General features: G+C 37.0%; 1 protein-coding gene across 3 annotated transcripts in view; it reads right to left on the bottom strand.

Moving 5' to 3' along the window:
- The window catches only part of LOC137186146 (interferon-induced very large GTPase 1-like), a 130,700-nt gene extending 109,391 nt beyond the window's left edge, over positions 1–21,309 (bottom strand). Inside the window, exons 1-3 of one of the 3 annotated variants that reach the window (XM_067594953.1) lie at positions 20,088–21,309; positions 19,811–19,878; positions 14,886–15,034 (exon numbers count right to left, since the gene is read on the bottom strand). In XM_067594953.1, coding sequence (XP_067451054.1) covers positions 14,886–15,002 — 117 coding nt within the window. In that variant the 5' untranslated portion in view covers positions 15,003–15,034; positions 19,811–19,878; positions 20,088–21,309. Of the gene's footprint in view, positions 1–3,962; positions 4,056–14,885; positions 15,035–19,810 lie in introns of those variants that run through there. The other 2 variants (XM_067594870.1, XR_010929007.1) reach the window with 2 other exon arrangements.
- Positions 21,310–22,805: the final 1,496 nt, after the last annotated feature.

The raw sequence follows: 22,805 nt of genomic DNA, 5'->3' as shown, positions 1-22,805 counted from the left end.
ATTTATCCATAATATCTGACATTATTATTACTATTAATATGTGTCATGAAATAGCAGTCTTGTAACTCGTTAAATGCCTTGACAAGATTGAGTGATAAGTAAATAAATCAGAGATAGGTTAAGTTGAAGTGTATTCATAGTCATAATTTCTCCCCTGTTATTAGCCACTGTGTCTTCTATGATGGATTCCTATTTAATTTTATTTTTACCTTTTGTCTGTGTATTACTGTCATGTTAACTATTGTGGCATGAAAACTATTGTCTTTCTTGTTTGCACCATAACCTAAATTCCCATCACCTCCATTGTACTGAGGTGGAAGCAGACATCAGACAAGCAGACAAGGGATGGATATCTTAAAACCTCAGAAGATAAAACTAAACCTTTACATGGCTTGATTTATTTATTTATATTTTATTTTTAGATTCCACTCGAGGTGAGTTAGAAAATGTTTTTAAATGTGTTTTCAGTGTCGTTTTGGCATCTATGGAGGACCTGATTTGATTCAGTTCTGTGTTGTGATTAGTTTGTGGAAAATAGGCTCAAGATTGTGTTTTTTGTGAAATGTCTTGTTTTCTGAATCATTGGTGTCTTTAATATTAACGTGTTATGAAATGTAGTTGAGTTTCTGATTTGTAACTGTGTTTTCTTCAATGTTGCTCCTCAGAGTTTATTCTAATTTGCACAGAAAATCAGTTGCATTGACCTGTATCAGTTTAATGTAAGATAATTGTTCATTCTTTCTTTTTCTTTCTTTCTTTCTCTATTCTCTACCACATGTTTTAAAAAATACACAACATAGTGCTATTTCTGCAACACATTTATATTATTAAATCTTATATTGTAACATATCTGATGACACACCAGTGTTTGTGGAGGAAAGGGTTTGTCTGGATCTCTGACAGTTTATAGAATCGACCTTTACTGCTGCTGCTACTAAATGATAATATTTAACTTGTAAAACAAATCAGGATGCTGGTGATTTCCACTTTAGCTTGTCTCACTTATTTTAACTGTGAAAGTTATACAAGACACTGCTTCCTGATTCTTTGTGTGTGTATCAGGTATTACTCATGTTGTGGGGACATAAATCTGTTTGCTGTCACATTGTGGGGACTCACCCCCATTTTTAATGTAAATTAATACACAAGTGGTTGTGTGTGTGTGTGTGGGCACAACATATCTGAACTGACAGCATGACCTGACATGACCTCTACTGAAAGCAAATTTTTTCAGTACAGTGGAAAACAACTTATTTAGACTTCCAGACATTACTTAGTGTAATGATAGTGTTTCAGTTTGAGTCTCATTTTGTATTTAATTATTTTGAAAATGAGGATGCATTGTGCTTGTATGTAATTTATTTATGTATTTATTTATTTGAATCTCTTTTAGCTCAAGGTTATATAAAATATTTAATTAAATATAGACTTGTATATCTAAAAACTGATTATTACAAATAAAAATTAAGCAATTAGGCTTTTATTAATGAACACAATCAGATTGATAGTTCTTTGTTCATTAAGCTTGAATTTGAAAGTAACTGTAAAATCACTACCGGCTGCAACAAAACTTTTCTTTTGTTGAGACATTGAGGCTCAAGTGGGTGTTTGTCTGAATTTATCTCAGTATCAACATCTATATCAACACCATCTTCACCTCCACCTGCTTCACTCTGAACTGATGCTGCAGAAAAGTGTAGCTCACCGTCAGATTGTCCATCTTTAAATGATATACTGCGACCCATAGAATCATCACTCTTCATGGACACACAGCTGGATACAGGAGAGGATGGTCTCTGCTGCTGCTGCTCTGAGCTTCAACACAACACAAACAGCTTTAAGTGTAAATAATGATGGTTGGATGATTTGGGTCATGGACAGTTAAAGATCCTCATCTCACCTTTGAGCTTTTGTCTCACTGTCATGTTTCCCATACAGAGCGGTTTTAGAGAGAGTGTTTTCCTCCTTTTCCTCCATCTGATTCATAGAGCAGCCGACACCTTCACAACAACATGTTGTCAGAGCTGCAGTCACTCATTTCAACAACACTGAGACATGGTTTTCCACACACCACCTTACAATGTGAGGCAATGACATTACATGTGCCAGACTGGGGTATTTTTGTCTGTTTAAACCCAAAACACAACAGTCAAAATGTGGGTGAGAAAATTCTGAAAAAAAAAAAAACACACAACAATCTGCTGATATCAGGGGTATAGTTGAAGATTTTAGTGAACTTTGATCAAACAAAGTTCATCAAACATCAATTACAGTAAGACACTAAATGGCTCTGCAGACTCTCTTTCTCTTTGATTTGTCTTATCACTCCATCTCCATTTTGTTTATCATTTATTTTCTGGTGATCTCATAGAAATCCCATTGTTGAACTGCATCTATGTTGGCGTGGTCTCTGTCAGTGAAATGGTTGATGAATAAACTAGATGTGTAATAGAACCTATTCTCACATTCCTCATTTTTTTAGTGTTTTTATGTATCTTAAATCCTTGTTAATGTAGTGTTTCTTTGTAAATTTAGGCAGAACAGCTCATCCACTATGCCCGGCTGAACACATGTGCCAGTTTGGTTCTTTTTGTTAACGCTTCTGGGTTTCCCTTGGTAACCCGGTATTTAGTGCTGATTTTTACCTTTTGTCTGTGTATTAGTGTCATTTAAAGTGAAAACTATTGTCTTTGCTGTTTGCACCATAAACTAAATTCCCATCACCTCCATTGGTGGAGGGTGGAAGCAGAAATCTAAGGGATGGATATCTTAAAACCTCGGAAGATAAAACTAAACTATTTGCATGGCTAGATTTATCCATTTATATTTTATATGTATTTTTAGATACCACTAGAGATGAGTTAAAAGATGTTTTTAAATGTGTTTTCAGTGTCGCACTGGCATCTATGGGGGACCTGATTTGATATAGTTCTGCTTGATTAGTTAGTGGAAAATGGGCCCAAGATTTTGGATTTTGTGAAATGTCTTGTTCTCTGATTCAGTGGTGTCTTCAATATTAATATGTGTATATGTTGCTCCTCAGAGTTTATTCTAATTCATACAGAAAATCATTTGCATACCACTGGAAGTGATTTCCACTCTAGCTTGTCTCACTTATTTTAACTGTGATAGTTATACAAGACACTGCTTCTTGATTCTTTGTGTGTGTATCAGGTATTATTCATGTTGTGGGGACATAAATCTGTTTGCTGTCACATTGTGGGGACTCGCGTCCATTTTTAATGTAAATTAATACACAAGTGTTTGTGTGTGTGTGTGTGTGAGCACACACACAACGTATCTGAACTGACAGCATGACGTGGACCAAGGTACATTTGAACCGTTTGTTTTTTCGGTGCAATTGACACAGACAGAAACCAGAATATGGTCGTTTTTTCATTTTTTAAATTTTGGGCAAAAAACAAAAAACATAAATTCAGCTCAATTTCTTGTTTTTCTGTTCTTACTGACAGAACAAATTTACCACTCAATGTTTCGTTTTCATTGGTGGGTGGGCCTTCAGCGCCCCCTTGTTTCTGATTGGCCAGTGTGTTCTATCAATTATGTTTGCACTGTACTCTTCAAAATAAAGGTTCCACTTCTTTGCCTATATTTTGTCAACACAAAATATATAGACAGACAGACAGACCTTTAGCCTTTAATAACTGATTATAGTTGGATAATAATTTATTATGACCTACAATGACAATAAAATGTTTTTCATGTCAAATTAACACGCTGTCTTTCATTTTCAAATATTCAGTTTGTGCGTAAAATAATGCAACAGCGTTTTATTGTATTGCCGGTAAGAATGGAAAAACAAGAAATCGAGCTGAATTTGTGTTTTTTGTTCTTTGCCCAAAATGTAAAAAATGAAAAAATGACTGTATTCTGGTTTCTGCCTGTGTCCATTATACGGAAAAAACAAATGGTTCAAACGTACTTTGGTCGTGGGAGTGTACCTGTAGGCTCTCGTCCACCTGTGTCCATTGTAGTCGAGGTCAGTGTTTTCTCTTCATTCTCCTGCTCTTCAACATCTAGACACACAATTATATATCATCTCTTTTGTTTGATAGAACCAATTTCACCTTAGAAATACATGCAAAGCAATCCATTGGTCAGTCAAAATACTGCATATAAATCATCACTATTTGGATAAAATTATGCGCAACTTCAAATTATATTTAGAAAAATTCTTTGTGTCACATTTCAAGTTCAATACAAAATAGTCGATTTGTTCCAGCATACTGAGGTTCACTGACCCCTGACATCAGGCTGCAGGAGACTCTGAGACTGTCTCAAGTATCTGTCGTATATATACTTGATATAGAAATCAAAAGCATTTCATGAACAGACAGGCACAGACAAAAACAGGTTTCTGTTTGTCTTTCTATTTGTCTTTTTATTGAGCTCTGAGGAGGGGTGCAGTGAAGAGACCTCAAAACACAAGAATCTGGAGGGATAGTCACACAGCATATCTGAAGAAATATTCTCCAGCAGGTGTAAACTTCCATGATTAATCACTACCTTTTCAAAAAATTGTAGTTACAAAGATTTTTTCCACTGTACTGTCAGTTGAATTCATTAGAAGAGTTTCTCACATGTGTTGAAAAACACCTTTACTACACTGCTGAAGGAAGATAACAATCTATATAACGCAAGGAATCTTTGTCTGTCTGTATGTATGTTTGTCCTTTGCATATCTCAGGAACTATTCGTCTGATCTACTTCACACTTGGCGGGTGCATTTCTGGGGATACAAAGGAGTGCACTGTCAAATTTTGGAGCAATTTGGACATTCAACATGTTTAATATTGATAAACTTGGAATAAACAAGCAAACAGCGAGTCGCTCCACTCTGCTGCAGCATTTGATAACATTAAAAGTTGGTCTTTGTTGTGGGTTTTCTGACTCATTATAGAAAAGACAAGAGAAAAGGAGAGAGAGAGGAAGATTGAACTGAATGCACAAAAGAGTGACAGAGAGACAGGCTGGAGAGTTTTCACTGAGAGACAGAAAGCCTGTGAATGACAGTAATACATTATTTTCTGATTGTTTCACAGTAATTACGTTCTAAAGCACAAATAAACAACCATTCAACAGGTGATTTACTGTGGAGTCAAACACTCTTTTGGTGCAATTAGGACATGTGACACGTTCAATATTAAACTTTGAATAAACAAGTGAACAGCAAGCCGCTCCCCTCAGCGGGGGCTGTTAGATATAAACACCATCATATCACAGCAGGGCAGGACCTCTGGGCTCTGATTTGCTGAGCAGGACAAAGGCACGGGCCCCACATAGTTAAACTGCTTGAGAGGAAAGAATGAGCATACACAAAAAAAGGTGGAGGCAGTAAAACTAGCCAATAGGAGTGCAGACACATTTGATTTGGCAGCAGAATCAATCTTTAAATTGCTTCTACGATTCAATCTCAGTTTAGTCTCACTGGTGAAGTTTTTGTCTGGATTAAACCATTTAATTTATTAAGTTCATATAATTTCAATTGATACGATTGTCAATTGATACATATATCAATTCCCTGCTGGAGAACTACAGGCCCATTTCAAAACTCCCTTTCTTTTCCAAAATTTTAGAAAACACTGGAAACACTGGAGTTGCACAGGGTGTTTGATACATTTCAATCAGGTTTCCGTAAACTGTACTCCACTGAAACAGCTCTCCTGAAGGTCTCAAATGACATTTTAATGGCTGCAGATGCCGGAGACTGTTCTTTTCTAGTACTATTGGACCTTAGTGCAGCATTCTATACTGTGGACCATCACATTCAGATCCAAAGGCTAAATCACCTGGTGGGCATCTCTGGGACTGCATTGGAGTGGTTCATATGTCACAGATAGAGCTTTGTAAGTCTCTGTGGGTGAATTTGAGTCGGACACTGCAGCTTTGTCATGCGGTGTCCCTCAGGGATCAGTCTTGGGACCCATTCTATTCTCCATATACATGCTGCAACTCGGACAAATCATCAGCAGTTTCAAGAACATCTCCTACCATATGTACGCTGATGACATCCAGTTGTACTTTTCATTTAAACCTAATGAGCTTCACAAACTCTCTGTTAAACTGTCTAAACGCAATTAGGAATTGGATGGCAAACAATTTTCTTCAGTTAAATGCAGACAAAACTGAAGTCCTGATCTTTGGCCCTGACAATCTTCAGTCAGCAATCAGGCAGAACCTTGGTGCCTTATCTTCATCTTCCCGGTCTTGCCTGTGCAATCTGGGTGTAATTTTTGATCAATCCATGAGTTTTGAAGCGCATGTTAAGACGCTAACTGAATCATATTTCTTTCACCTTAGAAACATAGCCAAACTCCGGTGTGTGGTATCAAGAAATGAAATGGAGGTGTTAACACATGCTTTTATTGTTTGGACTACTGTAACTCTCTTTTTACCTGTCTTAATAAATCTTCCATACAACGCTTACAAACTGTCCAAAACACTGCTGCTAGGCTTTTAACACAATCCAACAGATACAACTCCTATTTTAATCTCTCTGCACTGGCTTCTGGTGAATTTTAGAGTTCATTTTAAAATTTTGGTGCTCAGAGTCCTACATGGCTCCACATTTCTTTGACTGTGACGCACTTTGTAAGTGGTGTTTGTGAAAGGTGCTATATAAATAAACTTCACTTGCTTGCTTGCATATATATGCAGTTTGGGAAATAATAAGCAATCAGCCTATTTTTAAAAGGCACGTTTTGAAAAGGCACTGCACTAGTCTCTCAATATAAATCAAGGAATCTCTGTCAGTCTGTATGTACGTATATTTGTTTGTCCTTCACATATCTCGAGAATCGTTCATCTGACCTACTTCATACCTGGCAGGTGGATTGCTGGGGAGTCAAGAAAGTGCAATGTCAATGTGTGAAGTTGTTTGGATGAGCGGTTCTTGAGAAATATATAAAAATACCCCATAAACAATGTTGATTTGCTTCTTCTTCTGCCCGTGGAGTCAACAAGCAGAAATACGGACAACACCACTCTGCCATTGCAACCCACATTGTGATCAAAGATGGGATTATATCCATAGTGATAAGAACTACCATTAAGAATGAATTGAAAAAGTTTAGAGCATTAAGCTCTCTTCAGGTTCTTCACACGCAGGAACTTTCTATGCATGTTTAAGTCATAGTGCAGGATGTCTCAGGCACATTTTGAATGGACACTACAGTTCATCCGATCAACTTCAGCTCAACTCAGAATTGTAGTCTCCAGATACTCTGTGTGTGAGGCGTTTAGGGAGCATTGCTAAATTACATCTACTGGTAGCCTGCATGTGAGGCGTTATGGGAACATGGGTAAATTATAGCATCTACTGATAGTCTGAGCATGCATGTTTTGTACAGGCACTGCACAAGTGTTATCATAAGTCAAGAAGCCCTTGAGTCAATTCTCTTTTTGTCAGTTGAGTCACTGCAGTCTTTTTTTTAGTTGCAGGATAACAGAATGGTAGGCTGTTAACTTTAGCAAACTCTGTCTCATCTCAAAATTACCTTACTACAAAACTAACTGTAATGGAAATAGAGATAAGTGATTTTACATTACAGATGATGATCAAAAGGCTGTCAAAATGTGAGTGTTACAGGTAAAACAAAACATTTCGTATGTAGGCTGTTATAGGAGGTGAATGTAGGGCAGCAGCTCTGCAGGTGCACTGGACTGTATTGTAATCTGATTTGGGTACAGACCTACTCAACAGTGTAATGAGTCTAATGAGTCATGCAAAGGGTCTGTACCACAAAGCGAGCCAAGTGAGCTAGCCAGCTACCTCAATCATTTATTAACTCTCACTCCACCGTTCCAACAGGTCACCTAAGCTATCCATGAAAACCAAAGGCACTGGCATCTGTTTTATGGCTAATCAAAGCTGGTGTGTTAATACCACAGTGCTAAATAAGTCCCGCTCACCTCACCTTCAATACAAGGAAAATTGCTTGGCTGACCCGATAAAGGTTTCTAGCTTCCGTGTTTGCTTCAATGCTGTGTGGCCCACTGAATATGTGCAGTAGTATTCCCCCCGCTGGCCCGCGAGTTCTCGCTCGGCCCATAGACTTTGCATTGTGATGACGTCATGGATATTTAAATCGCTTTTGTTGCATCAAGGGAAGTTTTACAAATATGAAACTCCATGGATCAAAAATTTGTTAAAGAAAGAGTCATAATTGACGTTGTTTGCAGTTTGAGCTATCCTGTCAACAGTTTTACAGATGTCTCTTTTATAGTGGTGGTCTATAGGGAAAATGATTTTTGGGTCTGTGGAGGAAAAAGTGAGGATCAGAAGTGTACTGTTGGAGAAAATACTGTATTATTATAATAATATTTTGATGGTTGTTAATCTAGTATAGAAGTATATTCAACTGATCTGTTTTTGTCTTTAAAGAACATGATGCACTCTTGACCTTGTCTATTGACTTTATATGTTGTAACCATGTTGTTCTGTTTTTAAGTAAGATGTCTCACACCTTGTTTGTGTAGGCAAATTAATGTCTAGTCTGTTAGGAAAGAGGAAATAGAAAAGGTTATCTGAAGTGCATGATACATGGTGACCCTGATTCTAAGAAGTGATCGTTGGAAAGGGGAAAGGCCGCAGGGGGCTCTTACAATACATCTATGCAGTATCTATACCCACTTTGCATGGGTGATGTGATGGTCCCCCTGAACATTAGTTCCATGCTGATTTCCATCAACTACAGTTACTTTACCTCACGGTAAACTATTAACACTAACATATACTAATATAAGTTCTCTGTCAGCTACACTCAGAAACAATATGAGGTACTGAGTATATTGTTATGTCATGCTGGATGTAGCAGGAATAACAAGAATTTATTTATTTAAAAAACACCCCAGAAAAGGGGCACTTAATAGTGGAAGGCTAGTGAAGAGCATTGTGTTGTGGGTGGATGTGGCACATTCAACTACTGTTTTTGGCTGTCTGCCATCAGTGGGCTTCATTCCATTTCATATTGCCGCCTGTCGGCCCCAACCCAAGTCAAAACGCCAATATCTTAAGAAGAAAAGGCATTTTATAGCCTGTGATTGTAAAATGTGAAGTTGCTCATTTAATTTTATATTTCCAAGAATATGTGGCTGAGGATATTTAACATGAAATTATCTTTCTTAAAAAAAGTCTTCCTATATATATTTCATACACTTCATCTCTTTGTCCATAGAACAGTCTATATTTCCTTTGTACAGCCAATATTTCATTTCAAGTTTTAAATCCCATTTCAAAACTATTACCATTCCATTCTGTAAATAGATTTCAAATTTCAATTTCATTTTAATATTACTTTTATTATTATTATTATTATTATTATTATTATTATTACCTTGCTTTTATCTATTTTTATTTTTCTATGTTGTGTTTTTGGGAGCAAACACTGAGACACGTTCTTTGTATGCTTGCATTAATAAAACTAATAAAACCGATTCTGATTGAATGAGCTGCATATGTCATACTGACATAAAACAAATAAACAAAGAATCATAAAGATACAGAAAAATCTCCAGGGTTGTGTGAATAGTAACCTATGCATTTGTCAGTATTTAACAACCTGGGAATGAGAACAGGTTGGTCTTTTCACCCGTAACCCCTAACCCTAACCCTAAACCTAACCCTAACCCAAGCCTGTACTAATTTACTAGATTGTCAGTAGTATTGTAATCTCTGAAGGTGACTCATTTTGGTCACTATTTCCACTAAAAAAAGAAAAAAACAAACAAAAGCTTCATTTTAAACCTTAGTCCTTCCCTCTCCTGAAACTAGGTCTAGGATGGCTTTTGTCCATGAAATGAGATAACTGAAACTTTGTCATGGAGCAAAACCAAATACATCATTGGAAAAGTCTCGACTTGGAGAGTAACATATGTCAGTATGAAGATTTTACATGGCTCCTGCTTTGAAATACTGACCTTTGAACCTTGACCTCAGTGCACATTTGAATGCAACAAACGGGGTTTCAGACATGGGACCAACTGTTAAAGAAAGCTCTTGACCTCAGATATCATGTCAGTATAGTTTACAACTGGGGACGCTGTCAGATATGGGTAAAATATGGTTAAAATTAATTTTCACCCATTTAACAATTAGATATTTAATATTTGATTACACAAATGTGTTAACCACCCCCCCTAAGCTCCTCAGTGTACTCTCAATTCAGTATTTACAATTTTCAATTCTCAGAAAAACACTAATATTTTTTTAAAAACTGCAATTCCCTACAGCCTTGCCATGCAGCTTGACACAAATCAACACCACAGTTGTAGTTTTTCCAGAGTTGTAAAAAAGACATATTTACTGAACGTATCTTACTGAACATATAAAATATCTAGTACAGCCAAACTAGTAATTACACTGCATCTAGAGGATCTTTGTTAAGAAAAAGTAAAGATGCTGGTTTATTTCAGATATTTTAGCCAAAAAAGGAGTCGAATGTGCCGTGTGTGTGTGTGTGTGTGTGTGTGTGTGTGTGTGTGTGTGTATGTGTGTGTGTGTGTGTGAATGGGGTGGGGTGGGGGAACTCAATGAACCAACTGCACACAAAAATCTTGATCAGGTCGAAATAAATTCAGTAAATATAAGTAAATAGCATATATAATAGTAAATAAAGGTTTTGTAGAAAACTGACAAAAAACCCTTTATTTCTCAGAATCGAAGGAGAAATAATTAAAAGTGATGGCCTTAACATTAACCTATCATATTGTTGAGTTATCAAGGACCCTTTTGTGTTTTTGTGTTGAGAAATGTTAAAGATATCATTAAAAGAAAACCTTGACACATTGACAGCATGAATGTATTATTGACATTGAGGAAAATACTTATGCGTGGCAAGTCCTCCGGTCAGCCAATCACAAAGCTACCAGACAAACTCAGTGAGTTCTTTGGGAGATTTGAACAGTCCCCAGCCCCACCTTACTCTCCTCCCATCCCCCCTCCACCCACTCCATTCAGGAGGAGGAGGTGAGAGAAGATGAACAGCCTTTCATCTCAACCTCTGACCCTCAGCACAGACGCCCCCCCTGGGCTGCGTCCCCTCACCCTGGCTCCTCTGCCTCTACACAAACCCACCACAGCTCAGTCACCATTCTTAAATATGCAGATGATACAACCATAATTGGACTTATAACCAACAATAATGAAGACCGATACCATGAGCAGGTAACCCAAGCAGTCACTTGATGCCTTGATAACAACCTCCAGTGCAAGACATCTACAACACAAGAACTCATCATAGATTTCAGGCACAGTCCCCTCCTCAAAACCCCCATACATGTCTCAAGAGAACCCATAACCATCACTGACTCATTCAAATTTCTTGGCACATACATCAGCAACTCAATCAAATGGAACATCAATACAGACCACATTACTGAAAAAAGCCCAGCAAAGATTGATCTTCCTGAGACAGCTGCAAAAATAAAAAAAAGTTACACAAAGCCTCCTGCTTCAGTTTTACACAGCCATCATTGAGAGCACTCTCACCTCATCCATAACAGTTTGGTACCACAGCACGGACAGTCACACTCACAAAAAAATTGTAGTGCATAGTCAATAAATCATTCATGATTATTGGCACCCCCTCCCATCAGTTGAATCACTATCTCACAAACACACAATCAAAAGAGCAAAAAGAAAAAAATGTCTGACCCCTCTCACTCGGCTCCCCACCTTTGCCAACTGATGCCCTCTAAGAGGTGCCATAGGTCTCTGCCCACCAAAACAACCGTCTTGTTTTGAAAAATGTTTTTTCCCACTGCAATAAGGACTCTGGACACTTATCACCAAGCCTGAGAGATGCACCTGCACTTAAAACTCTGTGATTTTTGTCTTGTGGTAATCTGTGAATATTGTCTGTGCTAGTCATGTCTCTAATGTGATGTTGATACTTGTCTATGTTTGGTGTTATAGTTAAACTGAGCGTACCCACCATGCTATACCAAAAGAAAATTCCACCAACCTCAGTCTTGTGATCATTAATAAATGCCTGGAATTAATAAATGACTGAGTCGCACAAGGGGCCTGTACAAAGCAAGTCTAGTGAGCTACCCTGTGGAAACAGGGCAGGGCACTTGGCCTGCCACATAATTAAAAAAAATGTTTGTTTGTTTTTGTAAATGTTTGGATATCAGTTGGCAAACAATTAGTTTACATTTCCAAATAATGTGTTTGAGGTCTAATTTATTAATTTCTCCCTCATTGTCCACCTCCTGATCTGACCACGCAGGTGATGAATGTGTGGGTGGAGGCCAACAGTCTCTACAGCTCTAAATCTCTACAGATTCGTAAAGGTCTCATATTTACAAAGCAATGGCCACCTTAAAGCAATCCAATCAAATCTGAATGATTTCAGCAAATTCCTTTTGTAATTTTACTCATATATTCCCTTTCACTCAGAAATACATCACATTATGGAAGCTAACTGTCATTTCACTGTGACTTTAAAGCCCCCTTATGTGTACAATTTTAAAAATCCTGATTCTCAAAAATATATAAAACGTATATACAAAAAGCAAGATTCACATTAGAAAAAACTACACATATTCGGCTTTAAGTTTCAAAAGTTACCCTTACATATGTCATATTCAGAGTTTGCTTACCTGGTTGCTGCTTGTGAAGAAAAGAGTGTCCAAATTCCTGAGTAATGATCTAGAATGAGTAGAGAATAAATGTTTTATAACTGAACACAGTCTGCTTTATGTAAATTCAGATGGTATCAAAGACAACTAATTGTGCTCTCCACCTGTGGTGTGAGGAACTTCTGTATCCTACAGGAGAGGAAAGGTTCTTCCAGTATGCTGCTGACTGAGGGCCTCTCTGTGGGGTCGTGTTTCAACAGCTGTTCCAAGAGAAAACGCAGTTCTTGGGAGTAGTGATCAGACACAGGAGAGTATGAACCACTGACGATCTTCAGTTCTAGATCTTTCTTATTTCCAGCATTAAACTGAGAGGAAACACATTTAGCACACAGTTATAACCACTGCAGAGAAAATGAAGAAAGGAAAAATGACCCATTCTTGTTTGTCAACTATTAGACATACAGAGAAGAGATCTAAATCAGTATGTGAGCATTATAATGCTGTGTAAGATACATTAAATCTACATGAATTAGTAAACAGCTCACACACAGAATACTTACTGCAGGCTTAAGAGTGCACATTTCATACAGGACACAGCCGAGGGCCCAAATATCACTGCAGAGGAGAGAAAGTCAGAGGAGAGAACAAACAAATAGACAAACTGGGATCAGTTCTGAGGGTAGATTTACATTTATTCATTAACAGTCACTTGCAAACCGGAGAAAAAAAGGACTTTATTGCTGAGAAAATGTTACAACGTTCCAAAATGTTTTAAAACAGAACATATCAGACTTTATCATTTATTGAACGATAAAGTCCTAGACTTATTTCCATTGTTGTCCCTGAGATTCTGCTTAATTTACTTCATTCAGTTAACTAAATCAGGATCAGTTTACATGCACACTTAAAATAGTTTAAGAGGAAATCAATACTACAGTAACTTCCTGTTGTAGATATGAACAAGCAGGTTCATTCAATAAAGAGGAGACATGATACCTTGACATCTCCCAGAAACCTCCATCTAATCCTGCATGACTCACAGTCAGTTCAGTGGGGAGAGAACTTGTCTACTGGATTACTATTAAATGATAATTTACACCACAAATGAGACAAACACAACATGGTGCATCAAGTTAGTACCTTTTGTTGTCATATGGTTTGTTTTCATAGATCTCTGGTGAAAGGTAAAGTAGTGTTCCTATGAATGTTGTTGCCAGTTCTTTAGTGCTGGAAATAAGAAGAGAATAGAAAGCAGACTGTATTATGCTTTATATTTCCATTTTAATCTTGGCTTTATAGAGATCTACAGATTAATTTAGGTGACATTTTACAAACCTGTTCAGCACCCTTGAAACTCCAAAGTCCCCGAGCTGTACAGTCTCATCTTTTGTCAAAAATATGTTCTATGCAGACATCATGAAAAGACATGTAATGTCATTATCATGAGTTTATACAATACAAATAAAAATGCATCATCACTGAGGCAAGATCATGTGGTGCATGAAGCAATACCTGTGGTTTAATGTCCCTGTGGAGGATTTTTCTATCGTGGATGCGCTTTAGTGCCAGACAAATCTGCACAAACCAGTCCAGGATCTAAGAAAGGCAGAGGAACGTAAAGATACACTTAAGAGTATCAACTTTCACTATATACATCATTTGTAATTCTAATGACAGAAAAAGCCAAAAATATATTATAAAAACATTAAAAAGAGACTAAATACATGTTAAACACATATACAGTGAAGTGGAATAGTGAGTGTTATATGATGAATTCTATCCACATGTTGAACAGTTTCACCCTAAAGATTATCAGGTTTATCCTCAACATTCATGATTGTCTTGAAGAGTTAGTAGCTTACTTGTTTTTCTGGGAAAAGTTCTCCTTTCTGAGATTTGATCTTCTTTAAGAGGTCTCCTCCCTCACAGTAGTCCATCACAATACACAGACAGTCCTCCTCTAAAAAGATTTTTATACAGCATAAGGAACATGCATGAAAACACGTGTATGCATCAGGATATTATTGCAGTAGATGAACTCTGTGATTCTTTGAGGTTACAGCTGAGATCTTGAATCATTTATACCTTCAAAAGACTCTTTATACTGGACAATGTTGGGATGACTCACGTCTGCAAGGACTTCAACCTCTTTTTGAGACTCCTGCCTCTCTTCACTTGACATCTGTCAAAGTGAGAGGGACAGATAATGTGAAAGAGCAACATAGTAAAGAGGAGCTCAAATCAACACTGATACTGTGGAATATTATGCAAAGGGTTCTTACTCCAGATATGTCAATCTCCTTGATGACATATTGGTGTCCATCCTCTTTGGATTTGACAAGGATGGCCTTTCCGGATCCACCTTTCCCAATTTTCATCACCTTTTCGTACTTCTCCATGTTAGTGGAATGACTGCCACCTCATGCTGGTTCTGCAGAGAGACGAAGGAGCATATTGTAAAGCTGTGCTCAAGCTGATCAGGCTTTGATAACAAGAACTTAAGAGATTGTTAAAAGGTAACTTAATACACTTCAGTCATTTGGATTGTATATTGCTTTTTGAGATTACAATTCAAGCACTTTTCAAGCAGTTTCAAGGTACCTAAACCAAATATTTCAGGAACTTTTGAAGGCTTTATCATCACATCTAAATTGTTAACATAAATTCAATTGCAAAATTAAAGTTTGTAGAATTTCTTTATATTCACAGCAATCAATGTATATTGTCACTTGTTTATTTTACCAGCTGCTCGTATTAACTTTGATTGTATGTTTTGATCATAATTATTTAATGCTTGCTAATTTCCAGAGTAAGGGATCGAGAGAGGACTTATCTAGCTGTGAATGACAAGTGAACACAAGAAAAACAAATTTATCTCAGAGCCCACAGCATCAGGGAACACTGACTGTTATCATCATGAGGCAACAGCAGTGGGACAGAAAACTGGCACATTGACATCTTGAGGGCCATTTCCTGTTGCAAGAAGCTGTCAGCACAAAGAAAGAGTGCGACAGACAGAAAGGGTTAACCTTGTTATCTGCAGAGTCATCTGTAGTGAACAGATCAGAGTTAACCAGATAATTGTTCTCATCCTCATCATCATCATTAATCTCATCTTCATTATTGTTTGATAATTGTGCACAGTTTCTGCATTCTCCACTGATTTGAAATAGTTGAAAAAGCACCATGGTATTTTCTCCATTGACTCAACAAGTTCATCAGAAATGCTGTTTTGCTGAAGAGAGACCTAAGAGTGAGCTTGTTGGGATAAAATTTCTTCAGAAACACTTTTTGTGCCTGCTGGACATCACACCCACTAAGGTTTTATTACAGAATTTCAAAAGAAAAGTCAACATAATGTCTAGATAATCCAACCCAGTCACCATAACTCGATAAAGTTCTCTGTGTATTTTCACTCAATCACATTCTTGCACGTTTGTGTGATTCTGTGAAATGTTTAGATGAAAAAATATAGTTTGTCTTCTAATTTTAAGCTGCAAGGTACACCTAAGGGGCTGCCAAATTCAAAATCAAATTGAGAGAGTTAGTTTCTGAAAGCAAATCATTTTTCCTAAATGTAAAGTATTGATTAAGTCATCCTTTTTTTTAATGAGGGAATAAGAGAGAAAGATTTTCAGAAAATCTTTTTTCAGATTCAAATCAGATTCATTGTTGATTCAGATGAGCAACAGATGATAAGTAAAGGATCTGGTGCTAGATTAGAAGTGATGGCTTTAGAGATCATGAACACATCATCAAAATGTCAGACCAAAAAGAGTTGAATTTTAGAGCAAATGAAAACACTTTAGCTTAAGGTTGCCTCAGCAAGCTAGTATCATCCAGAGACACAACTTGACAGGTTTTGTCTAATTTTATTTCAGAAAAGTGGAGTCTGTGTAGTATCTTGAAATTAATTTGACTAGCATTGTTTGAGACTGTGTGCATCCCTCTCATATATCATGAGGAACAGTGGCACCAAATTCTTCCCATTTCAGTCCAAAGCTGTCTGGAAAAGGGAAACCTACCGTATTTTCTCTAATAGTGGCCGGTATTCAATTAAAAGAAGGGGGTGTGGTCGACACAAACAAATAAAGGCCGGCCTCAAATACAAGCCGGGGAGGGAAAAAACAAGGATGGATTGAGGCTGTATTCAGACTTAATCAGGTGTTGCTGCGCACCGCTGCGGGGTTGTACAGTGGTGTGCGGGGGTGTGGTGTGTTTATTTGTGCTCTAGAAAGTAACCGCTGAAACAATTAAAAAAAATTTTTTTTGATCTGATTCACTGCTTTCTTACCAGCTCCATCTCTTCATTCACTCTCTAGCCCCCTCTCCCTCTTTTTCTCTCGTCTTTTTTCAAAATGAGATGGGAAACTGACAGCAAAGCCTAACTTTACTTTTAACGTTATCAGATGTAAAGAAATGTCCGCCCTGCTCCTCTTGGTGCCTGTTATAATGTGACTGTGGTTTGTAGCAATGTACAAGATGGCGGTAGCTATATTTGAAGTATCATCAAGGACCTGTGCAAGTGTCAGTGACAAAATTTTCCATAACACCAATGCCACAACACTGTAGAGAGCAAACATGGCACCCACCTGACGGAAGTTTGACATCAAATTCAAAGAGAGTTTTGCAATAAGTGGAGGAAAATTAAGAAGTGAAAGGTGCAAGACATTTTGACACTGACCCGAAAAGACTCAGATACTGGAAAAAACAGAAGCGTGAGCTGCTATTAACTGATAAGAGGAGAGCACGGCTAGCTGGAGGTGGGAGGAAGAAAGTTAGCTTGGAGCTAACGTTAGAGAGACAGCTGATTGATATTTGATATTTGACTGTGCTGTTAACTGGCTATTAATTTTTATATCCAGCATAAAGTTACCTCAGATTTGTTTAGTTTTTAACTGACACTGGCCATATTTCCCCTCCGATACTTGACCGGTCATACTTCACACAAGTTATATTTAAATGTTTGTGTAATGTTTCACAATAAAAGTCAGGAAATGAAGGCTTTTAATTTTATTAATAGCGTAATGCAGTAACAAAAATTTAACAGAGAAAACAGAAGCAGATCAGAAAACAGGGAGGCTTCATACTAAAATATGAGCAAATATACTTATCAAACAGAGGGAATTAGGAATAAAGGCTTCTCTCTAATATAAGCCTGCTTCCAATAAAGGCCTGGTACCCTCTGCAGTTGAGGTAAATAAAGGCCCCGGCCACTAATAGAGAAAATATGGTATGTCAGCAGGAGATCATACAGATAGAAGTTTTTTGCAAGTAGGTGTTTTTTTAAGATAATTGTTTGTAACTAAACTTGTGTCAGTCTCAAAAGCTGTTAAGTGTTTTCGTGCATAATCTCCTAATTGAAGATATCTTAAACTATAACTTGAGAGTTTATATTTGTGCAAAGGTAGCAAAGGTATGGTCGATGTATCGGTTTCCCACATTACCTACCTCATTACATGTCTTTTCATGCAAAAATTTAAGGGATGTATATTTCAAAACCTCCACAGACAGAAAGTGAACTATTTTATTTGTTTTTATGGCTACATACCACTAGAGGTGAACTAGAAAATGTGTTTTCAGTGTCATAAATCCATTTATAAAGAACCTGATTCCATATGGTTCTGCCTTGTGATTAGTTAGTGGAAAATTGGCTTTAAATCCTATACAGTAGTCCTGAGGTGCAGAAAGTATAACATTGGAGAACACAAAGCATTACAGAAAATATAACTTTGCTGGGAAGAAAACAGCATAGCAGAAATGATAACACTGCAAACAACACAACCTTACAGAAGACACCATATTGCAGAAAATATGACATTACTGAACACGTAATGTTGCACCAAACAAAACCTGTTTTCTGCAATTGTTCTATTGTCTGCAATGTTAAGTCTTTTGTGATCTTTTATTATGCTTTCTGTTTTTATAAGTGTCTTGTTTACTAGACACTTATAAAACAGACATTTGTGCTTTGCTCCTCAGATTTTATACTAATTTGTATAGAAAATCAGCTGCAGTGGCCTGACGCAGTTTAATGGAAAATTATTGTTCTTCAGAAAATCATTCTGTCTGTCTGTCTGTCTTTCTGTCTTTTTTATTCTCTACCCCGTGTTTTTATCACTGAGCCTGATAGCATCTTGCTACACGACACAAGAGCAACAGACTCTGAACAACAACCCAAATTAACTTTCCTGCTAAAATCTCCTCTTATCTAGCTTACAATCATGAACACACATCTTGTCCTGCAGTTTAGCTTGTTGAATGAGCCACCAAACAAACATTTACCATGGAAAAGTGTGTTAATTAGCAGTTTATTACATTATATCAACATGAATTTAATTACATTATGTGATTTTGCATAGAATTGCCATATTTTGATATTAATTTCAGAAAAAATGATTTGTATTAAATACCTCAATGTTGACTGAAGCTACATCACACAGACCTAGTATGCAGTGTAACAGCTCTCTGACTTTGCTATGACCCTCAGGTTTGTGTCTTGTGTGCTGTGTGTGTGTTTTATCTCTCTTCAGGTCCAAGTAGGCAGAGACTATATTAATGCAACTGGGTGCTGCTGGCACCTCTCCATCCAGAATGCATTTAGGATCAGTCATCCTCATTCCTTTCCCTCTCACCTCATCACTGGCTCTCCCCCTGCACCACATCTTTTCTTTTCTTTTGTTTCACTTCTCTTTAGTTTACACCACACAACATTACACATTCACACATCCACTCACCAACACCACTGATATACTGACTTACTATTTCATACATTTGATTAATATATTTTGATGCAGTTTCTAAAACATAAATGTAAAAGATCCATTTTTCAGTACAAACGTGTATTTCTCTTCATTTGTCATGGCCTAAGAGCTGGGTCATGACAGCAGGAGAAACTGAATGTAATCCTCTTGTCTTTAAAGGGTTAAACAATGTCTCATCCATATCTCATCTCATTTTATTCATGCCAATACAATGCAGGAGAATCGAGTTTTGTATGTGGTGCTCACAGGTGCATCACTAGTTTTCCAGAAATGGTGTCCACAGACCTCACTGTCACTGATTATATGCGAACTGTTAACTTTGAGGTCTGTGTGTGTGTGTTGGTGAGAGAAAGAGAGAGGTAGAGAGAGCACGAGAGCAGCAGCACAAAAACAAAGGGCCAAACGTACAACCTGAAATGTAGGTAATGTGAGTGGAAGCGTACCTGTAGTCTCTTGTTTATTTGGGTCCATTATTGTCGTCTTTTCTCTTCATTCCCCCGCACATCAAAACCTAGAGACACAATATCATCTCTTATGTTTGATAGAACCAGTTTCATTCAAAAATATAAATACTTAGTCAGTCACAACTACACATTCTATCATTAACTGGATACATTTGTGTGTAGCTTCAAATTAAATTTCAAAAACTTTATGCCACATTTTAAGTCCAATACAGAAGAGTGAAATGGTTTCAGCATACTAAGGTTCACTGTAACTTACTTGTTATCAGGCTGCAGGAGACTCTGAGACTGTCTGCATCTGCTTCTGTATTTATACTTAATATAGAAATCGAAAGCATTTTATACACCTGAACAACAGGTTTCTGTTGATCTTTTGTCTTATCTTGATTTGCTTTTGTAATCAGTAAATACCGATGTGGGGTGTACTCAACTCTTCCAACCATATAATGTGATGATAGAATTCTAGATTGTTAATATTATTATCTGGCATCTATATACCGCCTCTCATTGACAATACATGCAGGTTTATTTGGTTATGAAGGTAAAATCCAAGTGTCTAAAAGATAAGATTAAGATTAACAAAGTATGTGGGTAATAGTTTTCAAAACACCAAAGAGCCATATATTATCATCTAATCATAATAAATGTCATCAGCAATATAAGTTATGTTGAGAACCTGGGGGTTTGTCTATCCCACTATAGGCCTATAAGTGTGGAAAAATTCACAAGCAGCCATGATTAATCACTGCTACTCTGTTTTCCTGTAAACAATTAATTTATCAGAAATCACTGAAGCATTTCTTCTTCACTTCCTTGTAGTTGACAGGAATGCTTCTCAGTGTACTGACAGATTGATTGATATGAAATATTTTTACATGTTGTTGAAAAGAACCACCCACACACTGGAATGTGAAGGTAGACAACAGTGTTTTGGATGTTTTTGTGACAAGCAGGTTTGTCTGGTTTTATGTTTAAGACTCAACAGTGTAATTATGTATAACAGTTTAATTATGTCACAAAGGTGGCTCACTTCACCAGTTGGGGTAGATAACTACAGTACATGTCCTACATTAAACTGTAGTGAAATTACAAGTAATCAATAATGGCAAGCAGTGAGTTCTCTGCCAGGATATTCCTTGTTTTCTTCCTTGTCTTTTCCATGAGGAGTTGAATCAAGGACTTTTGGGGTTTACCAACTATTCTGCTGGCCATTAAAACAATCCTGGATATTCTTGGACCTACAATTGAACTGACTTTACCAGAAAGGAAAATGAAATGTTAAAACACCCTTAACAAGAGTTTTGTACACTAGTTATAACATTTACTGACAAACAACGATGCTGCTGAGTCCTCTGACAAAATAAATCACTATGAGCACTTTTTAAAAATATGTTTTCAGAGAAGCTCACCTGGAAGTCAACTGTAGAAAGATATTTGAGGCTTTCCTCAGTTCCAGCATGTTAGCCGTCGAGTGAAATTTTCTCTATTTTTAAATCTTGCTCTGCACAGATAATTTACTAATTACTAATTGATTAATTATATGTTTAAAGCTGAACTAATCAATATTGTTATATCAACAGTGAATCTAATCACTATACAATGTGAAAAGGTTGTTTGTGTACATATTTTTTGCCTCCATTTGAAGGTGCAGTAGAGATGTGACAGGAAATGCTTTTTGTTTTTTGGTTGCACAACAATTTTTTCTTACAATATTTTTCCCACCTTTTCAGTGATCTGACTACACAGAGCCTGGTTTACTGCCCTCCATCAGGCCACTGATGAAGCTTATTATCATTTCTTTAATTCCATTAGGTTATATTTACAACTTCCTAGTAAGGGTTGTTTTGCTGGCCTTTGTCCAACCTGAAGTTAAATCAAGCTCCATGTATTTTTCATCTCATATTGTAAATAAATTGAATCATCACAATATTCAGTATCTATCTCCATGGCTGCTTGGCACATGGGACTTTCTCATGTTGTGTCTTGGCCAATCCCTTGGCAAAACAATTACCATGTGCAACACATTTTACAGCAGGTGTAAATGACAAAGTTTTGTTTAGTTTTTTTTTCAGTTGCCACTTACTTATTTTTGGACTTCTGCCAACTGTGTTCTAAGACTATTAATGCAGTCATGCAGTGATAACTCCATAGGCATTTGCTTATTTTTTTATGTTTTAAGGTTATTTTAACACATTTGTCTCTTTTCATGCAACTATCACATAAAAAACATATTTTGTAAACATTTGACACAAGCAGAGACTTCGAACTTGTTCCTAATGAAGATAAATCTGTTGCATCAGTTCATTCACTGTGTGAGAATATACAGAGGTACAAAACGTTTGAGTCTATAATTGCTATGAAGTTACATTTAAAGAGACAAAACAATGTAAAGCAGCTGTGTTGTGAGTGTGTGAATGTGAGGTCTTACAGGGAAAACAGTTTCAGAGTTTCAGGAGAGACTGAAGAGTCTTCAGGTGATATTCATGGGTGATGGCCTGTGATGACATCACTGTAGTCATGTCAAGTCTAGATTTGTCTCAGAAAGTGCTTACAGTATCTAAAGTGTCTGACCAAGGAGATAGTTACACTGGGTGTTATGGGGATAAAAATCTATGACTTGATGTAAATGACAGGACAGATATGAAGCAGTTAATAAACTGCCTAAAGTTTTGAACATTTTCAGTTTTGTTAACTGCAGGTTTGAACTTATGATTTGATGCACTGTGTCAAAAAAGATTATATGTCATTATGCTGTCTGGAGTGAGTCTTTTGCTCCAGTTTTCTTTTTTAAACACCAATATGTCATTTTCATGATTGTATGAAGAGTTCTTAGAACACAACTGCTTTTGGGACGTGCATTTGCTGTTGTGCAAATGGACACAGATTTTTGGTGTAGCAACACAGAAAAAGTATCTTCTGCCTTGCTATTTGCAGCCATTACTAAAAAGCAAGAGGTGCATTACTACCAACCTTCAGA

This window comes from Thunnus thynnus, chromosome 1 (genome assembly GCF_963924715.1).
Source record: "Thunnus thynnus chromosome 1, fThuThy2.1, whole genome shotgun sequence".
Classification (NCBI taxonomy): domain Eukaryota; kingdom Metazoa; phylum Chordata; class Actinopteri; order Scombriformes; family Scombridae; genus Thunnus; species Thunnus thynnus.
The sequence above is the reverse complement of the archived record's forward strand: the minus strand, read 5'-3'. Positions and strand labels throughout refer to the sequence as shown.